The 23,506-nt window shown below is 40.2% G+C and overlaps 1 protein-coding gene across 1 annotated transcript in view; it reads right to left on the reverse strand.

The window, feature by feature from the left end:
• Positions 1–1,442: 1,442 nt before the first annotated feature.
• MYADM (myeloid associated differentiation marker) overlaps positions 1,443–23,506 on the reverse strand; it is a 36,825-nt gene continuing 14,761 nt past the window's right edge. Inside the window, exon 2 of the mRNA XM_063437141.1 lies at positions 1,443–2,553. Within this exon, the coding sequence (XP_063293211.1) occupies positions 1,623–2,540 (918 nt within the window). The 5' untranslated portion in view covers positions 2,541–2,553 and the 3' untranslated portion in view covers positions 1,443–1,622. The remainder of the gene's footprint in view (positions 2,554–23,506) is intronic.

A 23,506-nucleotide genomic window follows, 5' to 3' on the forward strand; every position in this document is an offset into this window, starting at 1 on the left:
CTGTATTTGTCATTTTAAGGTACAGGTGGTTCATCAAGGTGAGAAGTATTTTGTGGACAAATGTAGAATTATAGATGCCTTATAATATGCAATAAGGCAAAGTGTTAGAAAATAAAATACTAAATATTTATTTTACAAACCAGTAGCTGCTAAACATTAAAGGAATATCTCAGAATACTGTAACATGGCAAAGAACTATATATATTTGCACCTACTCACACAAAATGTCATAGGCATCATTTTGGTTATTTGACATTTTTATAAAAGTATAATACTCAAACTTCTATCAAACGTACAGAATTATTTACTAAAGAGTGATTGGCATGGAGTTAAACATGTGCACCATAATATACAAGCCAATAAGCAAACTTAAGATATGTATTATATTTGATAAATATACTTATTCTTGATTTCACAAGTGCAACATATAGATTGTTTTTTTTTTCTGAAAAGCATATGGTCATTCACAGGAGTATGAATGACGTGCTAAGGTGGATTTTAAAAGAAGGGTAAAAAAAAAAAAATACAAAAGAATTTATGTGTGGGCTTTAGTGGAAGAGCAAATAGTCAGCCAGGAAAATGGTTACGTATATTTACAAAATGAGGAGGTCATCAAATTTAAAACTAGTCCATTCACGGAATTATAACAGAAAGGTAAAATGTATGTGATGTGAATGCCTAGTTGTAGGGGTTAGCAACGTTTTTCTGCATGAGGGCCATTTGTAAATGGATGGAGGGCAGCCTTCATCTAGATCTTTAAAAAAAAATAAAAGAACAGATGACTCCCTTTAAAGGATATCAAATTAGGAAGCCGTTTAGTATCATCTTATTTTTTTTTTATTTTTTTAGCTAACATAGATAGTGCCTGCTAGACGTATGCAGAGAGTAAATTTTCGGCTCATCTGAATTAATTTTGACGAAAATAAAATGTTGTTTTGTCCGAAACTAATTTACAATTTAATTAATAATTTACTAATGACACACAAAAGATATGGGGCATTAATTAATAATTTGATTTAGGAACACCTATAGAAAATATGTGCCTACTCTGCCATAGTAAAAAAAAAAAAAAAAAATCAATTTTGCACCCTGCCTTCTGGGGCACCCAAAGGTGGTTTCCTGGCTCAGGCCAGATGCCCATGATTTTATCCTGAGGACTTGCATATCTGAAAATTGAAGGGAGGTCTTTTCAGACTATCAAAGATTAACATTGGAAAATGAGCTCAATAAATGTCATGGTTTAACCCAGGAAAACTTATAGAAATTCATGATTTGATTAAGGAACACTTATAGAAAAAAGAAAAACAAAACACAATTAACCATTGTATTGGTTAAAATAAAGCCATTACGTATGTCTATTTATAGATACTGTTGAAACCATATGTTGATTTGGCAACCCTGCCAAATGTATGTAATTATATATATATATATATATATATATATATATATATATATATATATATATATGAAGGTACAGCTGACATTTAGAAGGGTTGAAGAAAAACTTTTTTTTTTTTTTTATTGCAGTAGCACATGTAAAATGGAAAAGAATAAAATACTTCTGGTTAAGGCACCAGTAAACCCTAAACTTCATTTGAACACGGACCCATCTTCCCTAAACATTATATAGTAGATGTAGTTATGAATATAAGTCTTGCAGAAAATATTAGATCTGCAATGTAAGTAAGCAGATTAAAGGCTGTTAGGCCAGCAATAGCTACCCTTCTATCATAATTACAGACCCTATAGTTATGTCCACAATCACTTGTTTTATGTGAGTTACCATACTTGCTGTCAAAATGGTACAGGGGCCAGATTACCATGGCAGTGGCATAAAGGAGAAGTGATAAAAGGGCATAACCACTTAGGAACTTGTTAAACGCAAAGGGCAACCAACCAGTGCACTCCCCAATGCAGAGAATTATTATCAGTACCGAGAGAATGAAGCATATACAATAAACTGCCAAGCACCATTTGAGAGCTTCATATTGGGTGTACTGAGGTGGGTCAGCAATGAACACAAATATAATGCATGCAACAAACGACTCAATAACTTTCAAAAGTCCAGGGATAGTAGCCATATATCCAGTAACTTCGCCAGGCCTGGCTCGGGTTAAAGATACTTCAATGATGTAAGCTAATGTTGTTAGACAAGAAAATACAATTGCTACAATCTGGTATGTCCGTAGTTCGTCATGGTACCCTTTGCTCACAAGAAAGTTAATTGGATATATAATGGTAGCAGCGAGGCACATAAGAACAGCAAACATTGCAAAGGTAATGGGGAAGTTTCTCCATGACACTGGCATTCGACTTTGCACGCCAGCAAACTCCACAATAAGTATTATTGTGGTAACTGCAAAGCAAAAGCACCAGGCGAACATACACAGGTCTCCGATACTCCCATTCCATGCCGATTTGTGTGCAATCAAGCTGAAGGTCACACAGGCACAGATTGCTGCAAGAATGCGAACAATGCCAACAGGAGATCTTAACGTGTTGGTGTTGGTCACAATGATTGTTCTATGTTGGACTGGCATGGTGTATAGTTACCTGTCAAAGAGAGAGAGAAAAAAATAAAAAAATTATTGAAGTTAACATATTAAAAAACAATTTAAAACACATTAAGAAAACAATACAGCTGATCAAACACTAGTTTCACTTGACTAAAAAAATATAAATACATTTAAATCTTTTGAATTAACTGAAACCCATATTACTGTTGTTGATTCAAAATTTCTGATCTTGCCACAACTTTGTATTCCTAACACTATAGTTTCCTTTTAACCCCTTAACGATGAGTGACGGACGAGATCCGTCACTCAGGGGAAACCCTTAACGACGAGTGACGGACCTCGTCCGTCACACGGTAAAATTAACCCCAGATCGCCGCTATCGCGGGGTTAATGGTGCTCCGGTCTGCCTCTGTATTAGAGGCAGACCGGGAGCACCGGATCGGGCTGTCCCAGCACATGTGCCCGCTCTGACAACATGTCAGAGCGAGCACATGTGCTGTGTATACTCACCTTCCGCCTCCCTGCACTTCCGGGTTCACTGTGAAGTGCAGGGAGACGGATCAGTGCTGATCTGCTTCCCTGTGTAAAAAAAAAAAAATAAAGTTTATTTAAAATCCCACCCCCCTTTACCATTTTAATAAAAAAAAAATAACCCCTTCCCTGCCAATTGATCACTGACTACAGTGATTAATTGGCAGGGATTGCATTTTACTTTGACCTGATTTTTTTTTTTTAACCCCTGAGGGTCAATTCTTTTTTTTTTTTTTTTAACCCTCAGGGGTTAAATTTATTTTATTAATTAATTTAAGTATTTTAAAATTATATATTTAGCTAGCTGGGGAGGGTGGAAGTTAGTGTGAAATTCGGGGATTTGGTGTTAGGCTAACTAGGGGTTAACGTTAAAAAAAAAGTTTTAAAATAAGCTTTAAAAAGTTAAAAATTAAGTTAAAAAAAGTTTTAATAACGTTTAAGTAAAAAAACAAAACCAACCCCCCCCCCCCCTTTACCCAGTCCAAATAAAAATTAACCCCTTCCCTGCCAGTCGATCACTGCCTACAGTGATCAAAACACAGATCACAGTATTATACTGTGATCTAATTTTATTTTAACCCCTGACGATTAACTTTTATTTATTTTTTTAATCCTCAGGGGTTCAATTTATTTAATTAACTAATTTAAAATTTGTATAATAAAATATTTTTTTCTAGCTGAGGTGGGTGGGAGTTATGGGAAAATGGTGAATTTACGGTTAGTGCTGCTTACTGCTAGTTAGGGGTTAATGGTAAAAAAAAAAGCTTAGAAAAATGTTAAATCTGTAAAAAAAAGTTTTAAGAAAGTTTAGGAAAGTTAAAAAAAAATTAATAAGCAAAACAAAAGTTTAAAAAATTGTTTTAAAAAGTAAAAAAAAGGTAAAACATACATTTTAAAATGCTCATTACCACTACACCTAGAACAAACTAGAGAAAAAAATGATCCCACGCTAAGGTTCAAAATATGCCTTTTGAATTACCCCAGGGTGTATTCTTTAATAAATAGTATGTGTTTGTGGGGAAGTTTCAATAACCAACCATCTAAACTACTCCAAATTGGAACATGGACACAGCGTAAAACGTCAAAGTTAGAAAAAAACTGAATGGCTGCGTCTCAAATGGGCCCCTTCAACATCCACATATACCTGGCAAAGGTACATACGGGGGTATTGCTGTACTCAGACCACATAGCTGAGCAACATATGAAGTATTATACAGTGGTAGCACACATAAGGTTTACAAAATATACTGTGCAAACTCACTTTGTGTGTCAAAAAGGCAGAAAAAGCGCTTATTACCACTACACCTGGTACAAGCTAGCGGAAAAATGATCCCACGCTAAAGTTCAAAATATGCCTTTTGAAATACCCTTGGATGTCTTCTTTAAGAAATGGTATGCCTTTGTGGGGTAGTTTGAATTATATAGCCTGGTAAAATACTCTAAATTATTACGCTGCGCCCATGTCTTATTTTAAAGTTTGAAAAAAACTGGAATGGCTATGTCCCAAATGTGCCCCTCCGATGTCCACATATACCTGGCAAAGGTACATACAGGGGTATTTTTGTACTCAGCTGACATAGCTGAGCAACATATGAAGTATTATACAGTGGTAGTACACATATGGTTTGCAAACTCACTTGTGTGTCAAAAAGGCAGAAAAAACGCTTATTACCACTACACTTGGTACAAGCTAGCGGAAAAAATGATCCCACGCCAAGGTTCAAAATATGCCTTTTGAAATACCCTGGGGTGTCTACTTTAAGAAATGGTAGGCCTTTGTGGGATAGTTTGAATTTTAAACCTGCGAAGATGCTTGGAAATTGCACATAGGCCCAGCGTCAAAATTCAAAGTTCTGTAAAAACTGATATGGCTTGGTCTCCTATATGGCACTGTAGCTTCACAAAATAGTGCCAAAGACATTCATTGGGGATGTCTTTTTACTCAGAAGACTTAGCTGAGCATAATTAGGGGGTTTTGAACTTAGTGGCACATATGAAATATACAAAATGCCCAGCAAAAATGCAATCCGTATGTAGAAAAATGCCCAAAATTATTTTTTACCACATACTTTGGCATATATTGGTGAAAAAATGGGGGCATGCTAAGGCACAATAAGCACCTTATGATATACCCTGGAGTGTCTACTTTTACAAATTGTAGGCCTTTGTGGGTGTCTTTTGAACAGTCAAACTGTTATAATACCCGAAATGGAAGCATAGGCTCATTAAATCCGTCTCTCAAAATTCTACTGTGAATACTGAAAAGGACAGGTCTCCTGTATGGCACTGTAGCTTCACGAAATAGTGCCAAAGACATACAATGGGGGTGTCCTTTTACTCAGAAGACTTAGCTGGGCATAATTTGGGGGGTTTGAACTTAGTGGCACATATGAAATATACAAAATGCCCAGCAAAAATGCAATCCGTATGTAAAAAATGCACAAAATTATTTTTTTACCACATACTTTGGCATATATTGTTAAAACAATGGGGGCATGTTAAGGCACAATATGCACCTTATGAGATACCCTGGAGTGTCTACTTTTACAAATGGTAGGCCTTTGTGGTGGTTTTTTGAACAGTCAAACTACTATAATACCCCAAATGGAAGCATAGGCTCATTAAATCCGTTTCTCAAAATTCGACTGTGAATACTGAAAAGGACAGGTCTCCTATATGGCACTGTAGCTTCACAAAATAGTGCCAAAGACATACAATGGGGTGTCATTTTACTCAGCAGATGTAACTGAACACATAATAAAACTTTGTACAGGAATAGCACACACCAACTTTACAAAATATACATGAGAAGTTCTTTGTTATAAGTTTGTGTGCCAAAGCCCCAAAAAACACAATTTTACTCCAATATTTAGCAGAGGTTGGCGGTAAAATGGCTACGTAGAAAGTGTCAAAACAACCTTAGGTAAATAGCCTGTGATGTCTACTTTATATAAATATATACTTTTGTGTGGCAATTTTGTTTTCTTTTATGGCTATTAAGCTTACAAGACAAACATACCAAATTCTAAAATCGCTCCACATTAAAAGTTTATTTTACGCCTTGTGCTTTGTGACCTGTAACTACCAAAAAAAACTTCTAAATGACAACTAAATGACTTTATTTTTTAATTACTTTCCTTAACCTGCACGAATTGTGCACACATTATTATTGCAAAAACTGTAAAAAAAAAAACGAAATTTTTGCATTTTTCTGTATTTTTTTATAATAAATAATAAATATAATATAATAAATAAGCATGTATATATATATATATATATATATATTACATCAAATTAAAGCCCTTTCTGTACTTTAAAAAACGGTATATAATATGCATCGGTGCAATAAATTAGTCAAATGCAAATTGCAGTGGAACGCAAAGAGCAAAAAATGGCGTTGTCATTAAGTGAAAGACAAGTTTTCGAAGCTCTGTCCTTAAGGGGTTAAGTGAACGAGTCTTTATTCTTAAAGCGACACTGTCAACATCTAGGGAATTTACAGAATTTGCAAAGAACCCCAACAACCATATCGCTGCTAGGGGTCTGCTCAGTGGCGGATCCAGAGACTGATCTTGGGAGGAGCACTTTTAAATTATTTAAAGAAATAACCCATGCACAATAACCACTACAACTCTGTGTAGTGGTTATGGTGCCAGGAGTGCCGGGACCCCCTCTCAGAGTAAGTAGAGGGTGGGCAGTGTATATGTGTAGGGGCAGTGTATGTGTATGGGAGGGCAGTGTGTGTGTGGGGGGGGGCAGTCTGTGTGTGTGGGGGGGGCAGTCTGTGTGTGTGGGGGGGGGCAGTCTGTGTGTGTGTGGGGGGGGGCAGTCTGTGTGTGTGTGTGGGGGGGCAGTCTGTGTGTGTGTGTGGGGGTGGCAGTCTGTGTGTGTGTGTGGGGGGGCAGTCTGTGTGTGTGTGTGGGGGGGCAGTCTGTGTGTGTGTGTGTGTGTGTGGGGGTGGCAGTCTGTGTGTGTGTGTGTGTGGGGGTGGCAGTCTGTGTGTGTGTGTGGGGGGGGGGGCAGTCTGTGTGTGTGTGTGGGGGGGCAGTCTGTGTGTGTGTGGGGGGGGGGCAGTCTGTGTGTGTGTGTGGGGGGGGGGGCAGTCTGTGTGTGTGTGTGGGGGGGGCAGTCTGTGTGTGTGTGTGGGGGGGGGGCAGTCTGTGTGTGTGTGTGGGGGGGGGGGCAGTCTGTGTGTGTGTGTGGGGGGGGCAGTCTGTGTGTGTGTGTGTGGGGGGGGCAGTCTGTGTGTGTGTGTGGGGGGGGGCAGTCTGTGTGTGTGTGTGGGGGGGGCAGTCTGTGTGTGTGGGGGGGGCAGTCTGTGTGTGTGGGGGGGGCAGTCTGTGTGTGTGTGTGTGGGGGGGGGCAGTCTGTGTGTGTGTGTGTGGGGGGGGCAGTCTGTGTGTGTGTGTGTGTGGGGGGGGCAGTCTGTGTGTGTGTGTGGGGGGGCAGTCTGTGTGTGTGTGGGGGGGGGCAGTCTGTGTGTGTGTGTGTGGGGGCAGTCTGTGTGTGTGTGTGTGGGGGCAGTCTGTGTGTGTGTGGGGGCAGTCTGTGTGTGTGTGGGGGCAGTCTGTGTGTGTGTGGGGGCAGTCTGTGTGTGTGTGGGGGCAGTCTGTGTGTGTGTGGGGGCAGTCTGTGTGTGTGTGGGGGCAGTCTGTGTGTGTGTGGGGGCAGTCTGTGTGTGTGTGGGGGCAGTCTGTGTGTGTGTGGGGGCAGTCTGTGTGTGTGTGGGGGCAGTCTGTGTGTGTGTGGGGGCAGTCTGTGTGTGTGTGGGGGCAGTCTGTGTGTGTGTGGGGGCAGTCTGTGTGTGTGTGGGGGCAGTCTGTGTGTGTATGGGGGAAGTCTATGTGTGGGTGGGGGGGGGCAATGTGTGAATGTGTGGTGAGGAGGGTAGGGGGGCTTTTTGCTAAAAAAAAAATAAAAAAAAAAGAAAGAATTTATAAAATCTTCTCTAGTTGGGTCCTCTTCAGCTCCTGAAGTTTCAGTGAGATGCGCATGTGTAAGAGTACACCATTGAGGCCAATTTCCCTGTAGTCGTCACTGGTATATTTTATGCTCATATGGTCAATATGCACTTAATCCACACAATGAATAAGTGAGTGATTAAGTGCAAATCTGGAAATAGATTAGGTATCCTATAGAGCGTAATATGCACAGTAATATATAAAAGGTATGGTATAGAAGAGATAGTCAGTCAGGGTATACGTTATAGTGATAGAAATAAAAAAGTGAAAATACTAGCCTTGTGAGGCTACTCCATATCTGCTAGAACCCGATGCGCGTTTCAGTGCACCTTTGTCAGTGCACCGAAACGCGCATCGGGTTCAGAACGGATTTTGGGCACTCATCACTTTGCACCTGGTGATGTCTATATGAATATAGACATGACTTTTTAACTTCACTATTATACTTTCTGACTCCTTTATCTATCAAGCTAGTTTACCAGGGAGAGAGGTTTACTGTCGCTCTGTCACTTCTTATTACTACTCTTTTACATTACTGCTATCTGATTATACATCTATATACTGCTTACCTCCTGGATATCATTTTATCTCATATAGGAGACTGACGCAATGGTTCTCAGCAGTGTACACGTTTAATTGACGTGGTTTTCCCATGTGTACAGGGATTATTTAACCACCTCCACCCTGGTTTCCATTGCCAGCAATGTCCGAGTGACCGGCGGGAGCACGGAGAACTCTGCTCCCGCTGGTCACTTTCTGCAGCATTTTACCCAGCTGGCTGTGAGATGGGGGGGGGTAGGGGGGAGAACTTGCAGCCACTGAGTGTGTGTGTGACTGTGTGTGTATGTAAGAACAAGTGAGTGTGTGGCACAAGGGGGTAAAGAAAAATAGGATGAAGACACAAATATTAAAAAAAAAAAAAAAAAAGAATGCCAAACAGGGGATACAATATACAAAAAGGGAAAACGAGAAAGAAAAAGGTGGCAAAAGGGGGAAAATTAGACAGACATGTGAAGACAAATTTTTGGGGCAGCAGAATGTGTCTTCGCCTGTGTAGACAGAAGTCCTTGCACCGGCCCTGTGTACAGAGCACTCATAATGCACTCTGCAATAAAAAGGACTTCATATGTTGATGTCCACAAGGGAATTCCTCTATGATGTCAGCAAGGAACTTCCTTTCCTGAGGTAAACAAGGGATTTCTTTTGCTGAAATTCCCTGCTAATCCAAACCTTAAAATGGACACTATAGTCACCACAACAACAGCTTAATTTGCCCCCCTCATCTCTATGACAATAGGAAAAGCATTGGATTGGCTGAGATCATCAACTCTGATTAAGTCAGACAAGGAGGCGGATCAGGGCAGGGCCAGTAGCCTGGAAATAAGGTACGTTTTCTTACCTTTCAAGGGGGGCAAGCCACCTAAATGGTGGTTTTAACACTATCGGGTTAGGAATACATGTTTGTGTTCCTGACCCTATAGTGTTCCTTTAACCCCTTAAGGACTGAACCAAATGTACACGTTGTGATCAAAACAAAACGTAAACAAAACCTGGAATGTGTGCTATATGTCTGTTCAACCGTAATTCACCTATTTCATATTAAGTGCAGATACACTTATTATATATATATCATTTTATTCGAGGACAGGGCTTTTATTTCACATCGAATATTTAGCTTGAAATATAATTTAATATGAATAAACTATTTAAAAAAGGGAGAAAATAAGAAATATTTTTTTAGTTCTACATGACATTTTAACTGTGAATGTCATAATACTGTTTGCTTTTACTGCAATAAAATGCATATATTTGTATTCAGCAATGTCTCATATGTAAAACAGTATCTACCCTATGTACAGGTTTTATGGTGTTTTGAGAAGTTACAGGGTCAAATAGAGCATGTTACATTTTTCATTTTTTTCACATTGAAATTCGCCAGATTGGTAACGTTTCCTTTGAGACCATATGGTAGCCCAGGAATGTAGCCCATTTGCAATAGTAGACAACCCAAAGTATTGCAAATGGGGTATGTCATTAAATTAACGCTAACTTTGGCCAGTGTTTGTGACCAAGTGGCTACTAAAAAAGACTGGCCCCCTGACTACCACCTGTCATTCCAGGCACTCCCCCTGCTGGCACTGCTATGGACGGCTATTCCGTCCATGTGATTGTGAGGTCCAGCAGGGGGACTCCCTGGGATGCAGGTAAGTCTCCCCCATATGATCGCCGGCGTGGGATCGTCGGCGAGCAGGTAAGTACATCGGACGGCGTGGACATGCTATGCCACCCGCCAGCGTTTAGAGACGGGTCCCCGGCATGGGATCTAATCCAGAACTAGTGATTTGTAGTGTGGCCCCTTATTTAGGTAGCTAGAACCCAAAACATGCATAAATGCTGATACTGACGTCGTGGGATGTCATCGGTGTCATGATGTCGGAGCACATATGGTGGATCCTAAAAGGGGGTGGAGTCATAGCAGCCTGAGTTTGGAACACTGGAGAAGCAAGAAGGGGAGTTTGCAGGGCTTTTTCAGACCTCCCCCAGGCTGTGCCCCAGGGATCAAAATAGGGCCACCCGACACAATGGATTTTCAGGGGCCCGGTCAGCGCTGCTGCACTTTAAGTGGGACCCATTGCCAACAGGTAGAGCTCTGCCGTCTACTTTTCTATAATCCCAGCAGCTGTCACTAATGAGGCCTGTTGGATTCAGGCTCTGTCTATGTAGGTGGGATCCTGCGGTTCCATTTTAGAACGGTCTGTATTTATCTGGTTCTGGACCAGTTGACTGCAGTTAATTACAATTTGTATTGCATTGTATAATGCACTTTAATTAAACATATGCTCAATACATTTTTTTAAAAGTTTGTAGTTTCTGTAATGAATTTTGCTAATAGCGATTAGCCAACTTGCCACATTGACTGCTGCAGTCTTGACAGGCTCAGAAAAAAAAAAAAAAACATACCTTTTTTCAAGCAGTTTTTACGAATAAGGGATCTATAGATTGACTTGGAGTGTTAACTGCCCAATGCTTCCCTAGCCTTTTGTGATGAAGAATTTCAGAAAGCGGAAGGACAGAGAGTAGGGTGAGTGTAAGTTCCGCAGGTCCTTCTTCACCACTCGTCTCTTAATATTTTTGGATGTCTATTACGTATAGTCCAATACCCCATTCTTTAATTGTAAAGCGCTGCGGAATATGTTGGCGCTATAGAAATACTAATAATGGTAATTTGCAGGTAAAAGTTACACATCCCCTTCTCTTGTGGCTAACTGTTTCCAGTTCTTATTTTCCAGACTGGACCATCCATTTCCTGACCCAGTCCCCTAACCCCATCCACAAACTTTACCTCCCAGGGGTGAAGCATATCAAATAAGTCCCTGTTTAGTGTTAGAATTTAGAATATGAATGGAATTACTGCCCAGTCTTATTTATAGCTCTGTTCGTGGTTACATGAATGTAGCATTCGATGCACATACGATGAGATTGGGCTTCATCTCCTTTTTAAAAAAAAATTACTTGCGGCCATTGGCAGCAATTATAAGCTGCAAGCTCTTGGGAGGGTTCATCCTATGCTCACATCCTATCATTGCCATTGATGTTTGGATGTATTTGTGTGGGTAATGTAAACTTCTACATTACATCAAGAGGAGGGGCAGGCTTTGGAGATTTTGTCAAACATCAAAAAAAAAAAAAATGATTTCATTTAAAAGGCAGTGTTTACGTTGCAGACTAGGAACACCTCCAGTGGCAGTTAGTCAGATGGCTACTAGAGGTGCTTCCTGGGTCAGTGTCTCCACGCTCTGCATGGAGACAATGAAGGCGCCCCATAGTGATGCAATAGCCTCTCAGTGCTTTCCTATGGGAAACTATTGGATTGGTCAAGTTTGATCATCTCAGCCACAAAGGCAGAGCAAGGTGGGCTCAGCTATGATTAACTGGCCCTGTAATGGAAAAAAAAAGGTAAATAAAATCCCCTTTTTAAAGTAAGGAGACCTAAACAGTGCTTTCAAAACTATAGGGTCAGGAATTCCTGACGCTATAGTGTTCCTTTAAAGGCTACTTGGTTTGCACATGTAGTAGTTTTTGTAACGGTTTTTAAAAAGGATTTATTTTTGCATTTACATGCATATTTTTCACAGGGGAAGCTAATGGGTGCGGTTTGAATTTTCCTTTGGGAGATAATGTTTACATGGCTGTAACGAAGGGAATCCTTAACCAATGACTTAAAAAAAAAAAAAAAAAAATCACCAAGTGGAATTTTATTTCCATATAAGGTAGCTTCAAGCAAGCACTGACTCTGTTCCCAAACACTCAACAAGTCCAGTACTGTGCTAATGCTGCTTAACCCTTTAAGGACCAAGCTTTAGTTTGCTTGTTTAGTAGTTAAGGACTAAATGTTTTTTTTTTCTTTTTTTTCTTTTTTTATGTGTGTGTTGTCAACTTCAATTTACACCTCTCATTTATTGCACCAATGCATATTAATATATATTTTTTTAAAACCATTTTTGAAGGACAAAAAGGGGTTGAATTTGATGTGACATGTAGATATATACATCATCATTTATTGTACTAAAAAAAAAAAAGCTTTAGAAAAGTTATTTAAAGTACAGTAATTTATTTGTCCTGATTTACCTTTGTATATCATATAGAATTTCAGTTTATTTTCTGTTACTTACAGGCCATAAAGTAAAATACAATTTAAATGTGGGATGATTCTAGCATTCAGTATGGTTTTTTTCTAGGTTTATTAGCCATTACAGACATATATTAACTAGACATAACAGGGCAATTACCGAAGCATTTGACTGCCAATCTCAGCTAAATATAATGTAGCAAAATTGTGTTTCTGTGTACATACACATATAACACAATTTTTTGAAGTCCTTTGAGTTCGGTCACATTTTGGGATTTCATATAACACTTTATGTGTGCTTTGTAAGCCTGATGTGTGCTACAGTGTGAATTTTGATAGATGAATTTGATGTGCCTATATCTTCATAGCAGGGCTTCGTAGCAGTTTGAAAGTTCAAATGATCCCATAGATGCATGCTATTTAGCAAAGTACACACCACAAGGTATGTGTATATGCAGTGGTGTACCTACCGCGGTCGCAGCTGTAATTGGGCCCATCACTCCAGGCAGGCCAGCCACCCTGCCAATCCCTGCAAACGCCCGCTGACAATGGGTTGTGGCACAGGCTGTACTACCACAGGGGCTGCGCATTGGGTGGCCATTGCTCTTAGGGCCACCCGATACAATGTATTTTCAGGGGCCCGGTCAGCGCTGCTGCACTTTAAGTGGAAACCTTGTCATGATGTCAGCTTGGGAGGAAGTGAGCTGTCACTTCCTCCCAGCTAACAGAGCCCCACGGTTAGAGGAAGAGGGGACGGGACGGGGTCAGAGTGCGAGCTCTGTCTCCTATCAGCCTGAGCCAGCCACTCGTCCCCAGGAAAGTCACCCTCCTGCACCTAAAGGGTAGGAAACAGGAGGGTGACTAAAGTACAGTTTGCATGTGTGTCTGTATGTGTATCTGTATATGTGTCAGTGTTTGTTACTGTAGGAGTGTCATTATGTGTATCTGTATGTGGGTTAGTTTGTGTGTCTGTCTATTTGCACGTGTGTCAGTGTGTGTATCTGTGCGTCTGTATCTATGTGTGCCTGTGTATCGGTATGTGTGTATCAGTGTATGTGTTATGGTTTGTATGTCAGTGTGTGTTTTTCTGTTTATCTGCATATGTGTTAGTGTATGCACCTGTGTATCTGTCACCCCCACTCACACGGTCACCCCCCTGCACCCTGCCACACTAACAATAACTCTGCCAAACCCGTCATTCACCCATGCCATACTTACCTCTTATCGCTCTGCCATACTAACACTCTCCTCGCACTGTAACGCTCACCCCCTGACCCCCCAACCCTGTCATACTCCTTTTCCATCACTCCCACACTCGCCCAATCACATTAACCCCTCCCTATTCTGTTATACTCATCCCCCCCAACCATGCCACACTCACCCTGTGGGGCGTGAATGTTACATACGGAGTAGCTGGGGGGAGGGTGGAATCCCAGTGCAATTTTCACACCGGGGCCCCGTGATTTCTTGTTGATTTCTTGTTACGCAGTTTAAACCGTGTGTACAGCTATTTTTAACTAATTTATTTCCAAATTTATGGTGTTATTTTAATTTCACATTATTTTACATGCACATTGCAATTTAGTGGCTTATTTTGTAAACTTGAGATGTGCTACTGTAATAAAAATCCTTAAATTGTGCTCACCTCTATCTCCTGACTATAGAATGACCCCCTTTACATGCCCTTTTCAACTTGTTTTGTAAACATACAGGGCTAAATTAATAACCAACCCTTTGAAAGTTTTTCTTGATTAAAATAAATAACACTCCAAGTCAATCTATAGATCCCTTATTCGTAAAAACTGCTTGAAAAAAGGTATGTGGTTTTTTTTTTAATGAGTCTGTAGCAGTCAATGTGGCAATGAGACTGCAGCAGTCAATGTGGCAAGTTGGCTAATCGCTATTAGCAAAATTCATTACAGAAACTACAAACTTTTAAAAAATGTATTGAGCATATGTTTAATTAAAGTGCATTATACAATGCAATACAAATTGTAATTAACTGCAGTCAACTGGTCCAGAACCAGATAAATACAGACCGTTCTAAAATGGAACCGCAGGATCCCACCTACATAGACAGAGCCTGAATCCAACAGGCCTCATTAGTGACAGCTGCTGGGATTATAGAAAAGTAGACGGCAGAGCTCTACCTGTTGCAGTGCCAGATTAAGAGCCCACTGGGCCTGGAGCTGACAATTATGATGGGCCTAATTACAGAATCTTATCGACCAAAAACACTAAAACAACCGTACCTCCCAAGCGTCATGTATCTGATGGAGATGGTGTTGGAGGGAAACTCAAAGGATGCAGCTATATGAAAACACATACTCTATGCTAATCTCTCTCTAATTTATGCTTTCATCTTTCAAGTAAATCAATACCCCCTATCAGCAGTGTCCAGTGAAGCAGGAAGTCAATGGGCAGGGAAAAAGGGAGTGCCACTGACGCGAATCACGTTACCAGAACTGCTAAAAGGGGTGAACATGCCCAAAAAGAATTGTCAGGCCAGCCTGGCATGAATGCATGTCAGGCTGCCTGCCAATCATGCAGGCTGTGCAACTAAGGGCATACTATGCAGGCAGCACTCTGAGCTTGACATAAATGCATCAAATGATGCGCCTACTCCACGCTTTCTAAGGACTGTTCCCTAGCACTCACATGTCCACTTGTCTCCTTACCATCTTACTAACAGGCAGAAGTTCCTGGTATATAGTCTGGGACAGAGTAAAGGTGTATGTAGTGAGTGTAGAAGAAAGGCGACATGCCACAGTGTTAGAGAAACCAAGGTCTGCATTACCTAAACTACTTTTGTCAGCCAGTCCACACAGGTTTTGTTCCCATACATCCCTCTTAAGCTTCCAAACTTTAAGGGACACTATAGTCACCAGAACAACTACAGCTTATTGTATTTGTTTTGGTAAGTATAATCATTTCCTTCAGGCTTTCTGCAGTAAACACTGTCTTTCCAGAGAAAATAAATCCACTGGCCACTCCTTAGATGGCTGCTAGAGGTGCTTCCTGGGGCAGTACTGCCTAGTGTGCAGCACTGCCATTCAGTGTCTCCACCCTCTGCATGCAGACACTGAACTTTCCTCATAGAGATGCATTGATTCAATTTATCTTTATAAGGAGATGCTGAGTGGCCAGGGCTATGTTTGGCTTGTGCTGGCTCTGCCCCTAATCAGCCTAGTTGACAGTCTCAGCCATCCCTCACTTACCTAAGCTGTAGAGCTGCTGTCTGGACTATCTGTGCTGTGTAGCTGCTCCCCCACAGATCAGTGAGAAGTAGAGAGAGGCAGGGATATGCTGTAACTTCCTATCCCTGCCTCTCTCCACACACAGTGACCCCTACTGGCCGCTGCTGGTATTGCAGAGTAATCTCAGTTTATACTGCATTTGTATTTTGTATTACTGCAATACCGGCACGGCTAGGCAGTCTCAAATACTGGCTGTGCCAGTAAAATACCAGTCAGGTGGCAAACCTAAGAGTAGTGTGTAAAAAAAAAAAAATATATATATATTTTTTTTAAATGGGCCTATTCCATGGGCTGGCCCTGGAGCTGCAGCTCCATCAGCCCCTATGTTAATCCGGCCCTGACCTGTTGGCAATCTCAGGCTTTTCCATAAAACAAGGAAGTCCCTACTTTGTCTTATGGTATGTTTGGATTGTATTGAATTTCAGCAAAAGTCCAACACAGTTTTGATGAGTATTTCAGAAAGAATATATCTATGAAGTACTGAATAGTAACACATCTGCTTTATTTTTTTAATATTTTTTTTTTATGTTCACAATTAGATACATCAGCGTAATATAAAATCATTATCATCAAATTTGTACAGCAAATAACACACCCGCTTTAAACAGGGCATTACTGGAAAAGACCTGGAGTTAAATTGTCGGAAGAAAAAAGGTTTACTTTTACAAACACTCAAAATGACTTATTCCCATTAGAAAATATATTTTCCATGAGTCATTACTTGGAAAACTGCTCATTCATTCTGCTTTGTATCCATCCTGAGACTGCTTCATTGTTCAGCACTGCCATTAATTTTGCCTCCATTAAGCCCATAAAATGGAAAATCAGAATGGTTTCACAAATTTAAGTAAAGAAATTCACACGTCACTCACTAGAGGCATTTTTCAGGCAAAATGCATTTTCTCTAAAACAGCAAGGTTTTACATTCCCAGAACTCCCAGAAAAAAAACAGGCAGCATCGGTGTAGTGGTTACGGTACAAAGAATCTGTGGGTGCTGACCTCCCTTTATTTTATTTATCTTTTTAAGAGATTAAGAGATTCGACTAAAAATTTCTTTTAAGATTCAAAATAAATGTAAAAAAAAAAGTAGTACAGTTGAGGCATCTGCACGAAAAAAAAATATATATTTTTTTTTTTCCCCCCAATTACTACTCTTACACAGATATTCCATACCCACGTCTTGAATCTTAGCAAGTTTTACGTTACAGTTTCCAATTCAGGGTTCCAATCTGTTGCAAGCTAGCTAGACAAGCCTTGAGTAGCTTTAGTCTGTGGATTGCATACGAGCTAAAAAAGAAAATGAAATCCAGAGCAGACTGCCCCCAGTCCATATCACATTAACATACACAAGTAGCCTGAAAATAAATCTTAAATTGTGGATTTGTATAATGGATTTAAACGCACGTAGGTTTGCAATAAATCTCATACAATGTAACTACACTACACGTTAAAATAACAATGTTGATTATGTTTTTGTTAACTTTCTCTTACTACGAAATATAATTTTAGTTCTTTCTATTTTTTTTTTTTTTGTTTTGCAGAAGGAAAGCAAAGAAATGTCAGCTATGGAACCAAGACACGTCTCTAATTAACTTCCTGAACAGAGGGATAACGTTTCATATACATTTTGGATGAGTGGGAATATCCACCTCGCAGATGTTTCCTGTATAACTCAAAACGTTTATGGAATGAGGCAGCCAGTATTAAAAAGTAGATTTGAAAAACAGAGGGCAAATTAAGTTACAGGCAGGTGGGGCCCATCCTCATTTCAGTTCATAAACAGGACCTTTGACATAATTGTGCTCTACATTTTTCTCAAAACAGTCAAATAATTTTGGTAGAATTCCAATTGTCAAAAAAATGGATAAACAGTATAATTAAGCAGTAAGCGCCTCATTATTATTCAGAGCACTATACATTAAAGGAACACTTTGGTGTATAGATCATGCCCCTGTTGACACATTGCTCAATCCTCTGTTATTTAGGAATGAAATCACTATGTTTAGGCAGCCCTAGCAACAAATCCCCAGGCTGTGACTCACACAACCTCCCTACACACTTCCTGAAAAAGATCTCAAATGTATTAATTCTCATTACCGCAACGTGTGGTTCAAACGGGCACCGTCACCGCAACTGCAAAATGAGTATTTCATAAAGATAGAATCTTTATGAAATCATGCCCCCCAGCCGTCTCGATTTCGGTGGGGCAGTCCAAATTTTCACCAGGCTGACCAGCCATCAACTCGGGCTGACGGGCCCTCCACTGCACATCTGTATTGCAACCACTACAGAATGCTTCAGGCATGCGCATATGCACTTGGGCATCTGATGGATAAGTGTGTTACGTGCACAAACACAAAATATACTCCGAAAAATATGCATGCACCATGCATATGACAGTGCACTTCTTAACTAATTTACATACTTTGCCCAGATTAAAAAATAAATAAAATAAATTTTATTCTAACTTTTAGTTAAATGCTTTTTGAATATACAGTAAGCATTGAGTTACTGTATAGATAAGGCTAGATACAAGGGAGAGTTATGCTGGGGAAAACTATTTTACAGTTTCTCAAAGAACCCCCCATAAAAAAAAAAAAAAAAAAAAAAAAAAAAAAGTGTTTTAAATCACACAAAAAAAAAAAACAAATGTTGCTCCATCAGATTCACTTTTGGCTGGTCCTTTAAAATGTTTACATATCTATTTATCTGTGCATACCATTTTTCTCAAATGATAAATAGCTTATCTCTAGTGGTGGTTGGGTGAGGGGAGGATTGCAACACAGTTAGCAAAAACTGCCTTTAAGAAGTATTTAATTTCTGTAAAGTTCTTAAAGGGACACTCTAGTTATCGGAACAACTACAGCTTAATGTAGTTGTTCTGGTGAGTATAATCATTACATGCAGGCATTTGTATGCAAAACACTGCCTTTTCACATTGCCCCCTAGGGATACCTCCACTGGCCACTCCTTAGATCATGGGGCGGAGCCAGCACAAACACTGGGAATAAGGTAAATTTTATTACCTTTTAAAGGGGGCTAACAGGGCACAAGCCACCTAAATGGTGGTTTTACCACTATATGTGGTTTAACACAGCAATATTATTGTTGTGGACTTTGCATAATTTACAGAGACCCCTGACGGTGATATGGCAGCTCTGGTGGCCGCAAAAGTTCAGCAGCGAGGTGTATTGAGGATCCTGTTAATGAGACAGCTTGACATCGGCAGCTCCACCCACTGTCAGGAAGTGTTAAGCATAGGGAAAATATTGAGACAAAATACTCCCTACTGTGTCTTACACAGTCTTTGACTAGGTTTGCTTTTCAATGAAAATCCAACACAGTCAATTTAAAAAAAAAAATTCTTTATTTGTACCTCACTTCACTTATAAGTACAAAATAAAGTATAACATTGCAGAAGATAGATACAATATGCACATCATAACCAGTAGTAACACAATATCAGAGTCCATACAGATGTTCAAACAGCTACTGGATGCAAAAACAGATTTTTCAAGGATATAATCTTACAATGTAGGGTAATAACTGCTTGATCCAAGCATAAATCTGACTGCCATTCTGGGGTCAAGAAGGAATATTTTTCCTAGCTTGCTGCAAAATTGGAAATGCTTCAAACTATTTTTTTTTGCCTTCTTTTGGATCAACAGCAAAAAACAAACGTGAGGAAGGCTGAACTTGATGGACGCAAGTCTCTTTTCAGCTATGTAACTATGTAATATGAATATAAGTAGTTAAGAGAGAGTTGTTTTTTTTGACAAAATGTAGGAAATGTAAAATTCAACTGATGTATTCCATAGGGCTCAATACTACCTCTTGGAGAGGTTACCCCCGCCCATACTATAACAGATTACATTCTAGTACCAACTTGGGAAATGTGTGGGGGGGTATTACCCTCCATATTATGCTTATATGGGTGCTCTCTTGTCGGCTAGTGTGAATTGCCTTAGATCGTTGTGGGGGAACCCAAGTAGGTTCAGAGCTGGAGAGCATCCCTGTGGATAGTCTGAACTGTAGTTCAGAGGGTGAGAAAGGACCACTTAAAGTGAGCTAGTGATCAATAATTAAAGTGGTAGAGAAAAACCAAGAAAAATTAATAAAAAAAACAACACTTAAAGGAAATACTACAGAAAAAGATAATCCCAGCAGAACGTAGGTTGTATTTAACATTCCAGACTAGGCCGCCGCAGGACAGTATATTGAGTGCCAGTCAAGTGACCGCCGTCCTGGATGTGTGTCCCGAGGGGAGTCGAAGGGTAAATATAGGGATCTTCGTTAGATCCAGGCCGGTCAGGCAGGTATCTGTCACTCTGGTGACATTAGTGAGGCCAATTCTGCTCATGCAGTCTTCTAGGTCTTGGAGAATTGGCACTCTGTGATTGTTTCCTTGGAGGTTGCCAATATCTCGGCTGATAGGCACCTTATCTGACCTGGACTTTTAGTCTTGTGACCCATGACTAAGTGCCAGTCTAGTGTCGTGTTTCCACCCCATCCAGGTAAGTATTTCAGCTGGGTTACTGCCGTTTCTACAAAAGTGTCGCAGTGCTCAAACAGAGTGCGATCGCTCCAGTTATGCTAGCTCCGCCCCCATAAAGATCCTATTTTAACGAACTTTGGAAAAAAGGGCCAACTTGATGGAAAAGAGAGTCAGAGGCATTTTGGCTCCAAAAAGTGACGGTCACTCCTTAGTATTGGCACTCGGGAGGTAAGCAATGACGCTGCCAGACCTGCTGTGTGGTTAAACTCAGTATATGCAGCTTTTTTATGCACATACAGACTCTGGGCACCATGACCACTTAAAATCAATGAAGTTATCATGGTGCCTAGAGTATCTTATTGTTCCCCCGGTGCCACTTGCCTTTATTGATTTATTTATCCTTTCCTTTGGATCTTGGTATCTGGGTGCAGCCATTTGTGCTCATCTGTCCATGATAACTACAGTTTGTCATAAAGAGAAATTTTTAGCACTGATAGCTTGTGGGTAAATGTGAAATAGAACCTTGATTAAGACTTATTGTCAGGTATTGTGAACTAAACTTAACTGCATTTTATAATGAATATAGTGCTGTATAAAACGATCTGTATTACATAAAGTTTATTTTTGGTGACAGTGCCACTTTAGATATAGATTGTGACATTTCATATAACGCACTGCCTTTAAAAGATTTCTCTTGTTAAGAAGAGAAAAAAAAAAAAAAAAGAATATTCCTCCCTCTGACTCATTGCCAGGAATAAACATGGAGAGCAATAACGGAGGACAGTTCCAAGGTTGGGGCCCACTGTCTGAGACAGAAGCTTTCATTTCAAAGTCACCTCATTAAATCTTCAGAACATAAAATGTGAGATAAACTGAAATACTAAGTGAGAACACATTCTACCAACATTAACAATGCAAACATTCTAAACTGACAGCATGTTACTGTAAGAACTAGTGTTTGGCATGCACCCATGACTTTCTATTTAAAAATAAAATTGAAGTTCCTTTAAACATTCAGGGCTGGGTTGCTTCAAAAGTAAGCTTAGTTTGTAAATCTTCTTTGTTTTTAGGTCAATTCCCATACCAGGGGAGAGAACTAGACCCATACATCATAAGGGGCTGGGATGCACGTCATGTGTGTCAAGCACATCACTAAACACTAGAGAGCGTTATAGGCTTCCAATAAACCCCCTATGCTGCATCAATGTACATTTATTGAACTATCCTTCACTAGAGGCAAATATCAAAACCACATCCTGAGGGGTTGTGGCTAAGTTGTGAAAACTAAGTTTCACTATAGCAAAGGGAAGTGGTTTATAACTGCAGGGCTGGGCCATAAAGTTTGTATGTGACTCACGTAGCAATTAGTTTACCGTGGCAATATTTACGTGGCCTATAAAATAAGGTCACCGAAACGTCTTACCCCCTAGTGTCAAGTCAACGTTCATTAATAATGCTGTGGTCAATAACTTTACTTGTCCAAGTCTTATTTGGGGTAAAACAGGTTATAGACCTATACCGTCATGTGTATCTGCACACATTGGAATTGCAAACACAGTCAGTGATTTTCATATGGATTCTCCGGGTGATTTATTAAAGTAAGAATTGTCAAACAAGAAGATCTAGAAACATCCTCCAAGTCAGCTATGCTTCCAGTTCAGCAGCTTTAGCCTTGATTTAAAATTTGCTGCTGATATTCCTTAAATTTAGTAAAAAAGCCAGTCTATCTTTCCTAAAACTCAACAACCTCAAAGTGGCAGTGCTGCTTAAACCCAGAAGCAACAACCACAACCAGAAGTACAGTTTAAACCACAGGCTTAACATCATTAAAACTTAACATCATAAACAAAAAAAACAAAAACAAACATATGTACATATTTAATATTCAGAGACCTTCATTTCCTGAGCCTAATCACCCCGCACTGAATTCCACGCTCCATATCCAAAGCCACTTTCGTGGTCCAATCAAAGCATTTCAAGCTGTTTCACCAGCTCAGAGCATAAATAATGTTAATTTTCAGAGGGAGGTTGCTTCCCCTTGCTGCCTGCAATCGATTAGCTCATTATGTCTGTTGCCAGTGCACTGTGCCTTTCAAATTAGGCAGCCTGTAAATGCAACTAGCACAAGGCACACAAATGCAGATTACTATGTATGTGCAGTGTTTCAGTTTGATTTCTACCACCATGATCACTTCTAAAATGAGAAGTGGTTATGGTGGATGAAGCAACCCTTTAAAAAAAGAATTTCCCCCATAAGAGTCAACACTAGGTAATCCATAATGGCAAATCAAAAAACAGTGTTTGAAAAATCACACATTTATTTAAAAAAAACTCAAAGTATCACATTGCCATAAGTATTCAGAGCTTTAAAGGGACACTTCGGGCACCAAAACAACTTTATCTAAATGAAGTTGTTATGGTGCCATGATGCCCCCGGAGGAACTCTTACCACAAAAGGTTACCCCAAAGTTGCCACCAGCGGCAATCTCCACTACCTTACCCATGGCAGCATCTGGCTTCTGAAGTTTTAGATAGGAAGCGTACCTTTTCCAACCAAGTATAGTAAATGGGGAGTCACTGATTGGTAAGATGATGCTCTCAGCCACTTTCAGCGGCGCCCCTGCCCAGCAGCACTCATAGCTTCCTGAATCTGAAAATGAAGCCTTGGGGAAGTCGACATCGCAGCTGGAGGCAACTTTTGGGTTAAATGTTCAAGAACAGTTTAACCCCTTTAGGTAAGAGTACCTCCAGACACCATAAGATCATTTGTGTTTTGGTGCTTGGAGTGTCCCTTTAACTCAGTACTAGTTGAAGCGTCTTTAGCAGCAATAACAACCTCAAGTCTTTTAGGGTATGACACAAAAAGCATTGCACGCGTGGATTTGAGTAGTTTTGGCTATTCTTCTCTGTAGATCTAACTCAGGTTGGATGGGGACCTGTCAGGACAGCCATTTTGACGCCTCTCCAGAGATGTTTTATTGGGATCAAGTACGGGCTCTGCCAGGGCTACTCAAGGACATTCACAGAGTTGTCCCTAAGCTACACTGGCGTTGTCTTTTTCAGCTTTCTCTCAGCCCTGACCCATCTCCTAGTCTCTTTCACTACCATCTCCACA

This window comes from Pelobates fuscus, chromosome 11 (genome assembly GCF_036172605.1).
Source record: "Pelobates fuscus isolate aPelFus1 chromosome 11, aPelFus1.pri, whole genome shotgun sequence".
Taxonomy (NCBI): domain Eukaryota; kingdom Metazoa; phylum Chordata; class Amphibia; order Anura; family Pelobatidae; genus Pelobates; species Pelobates fuscus.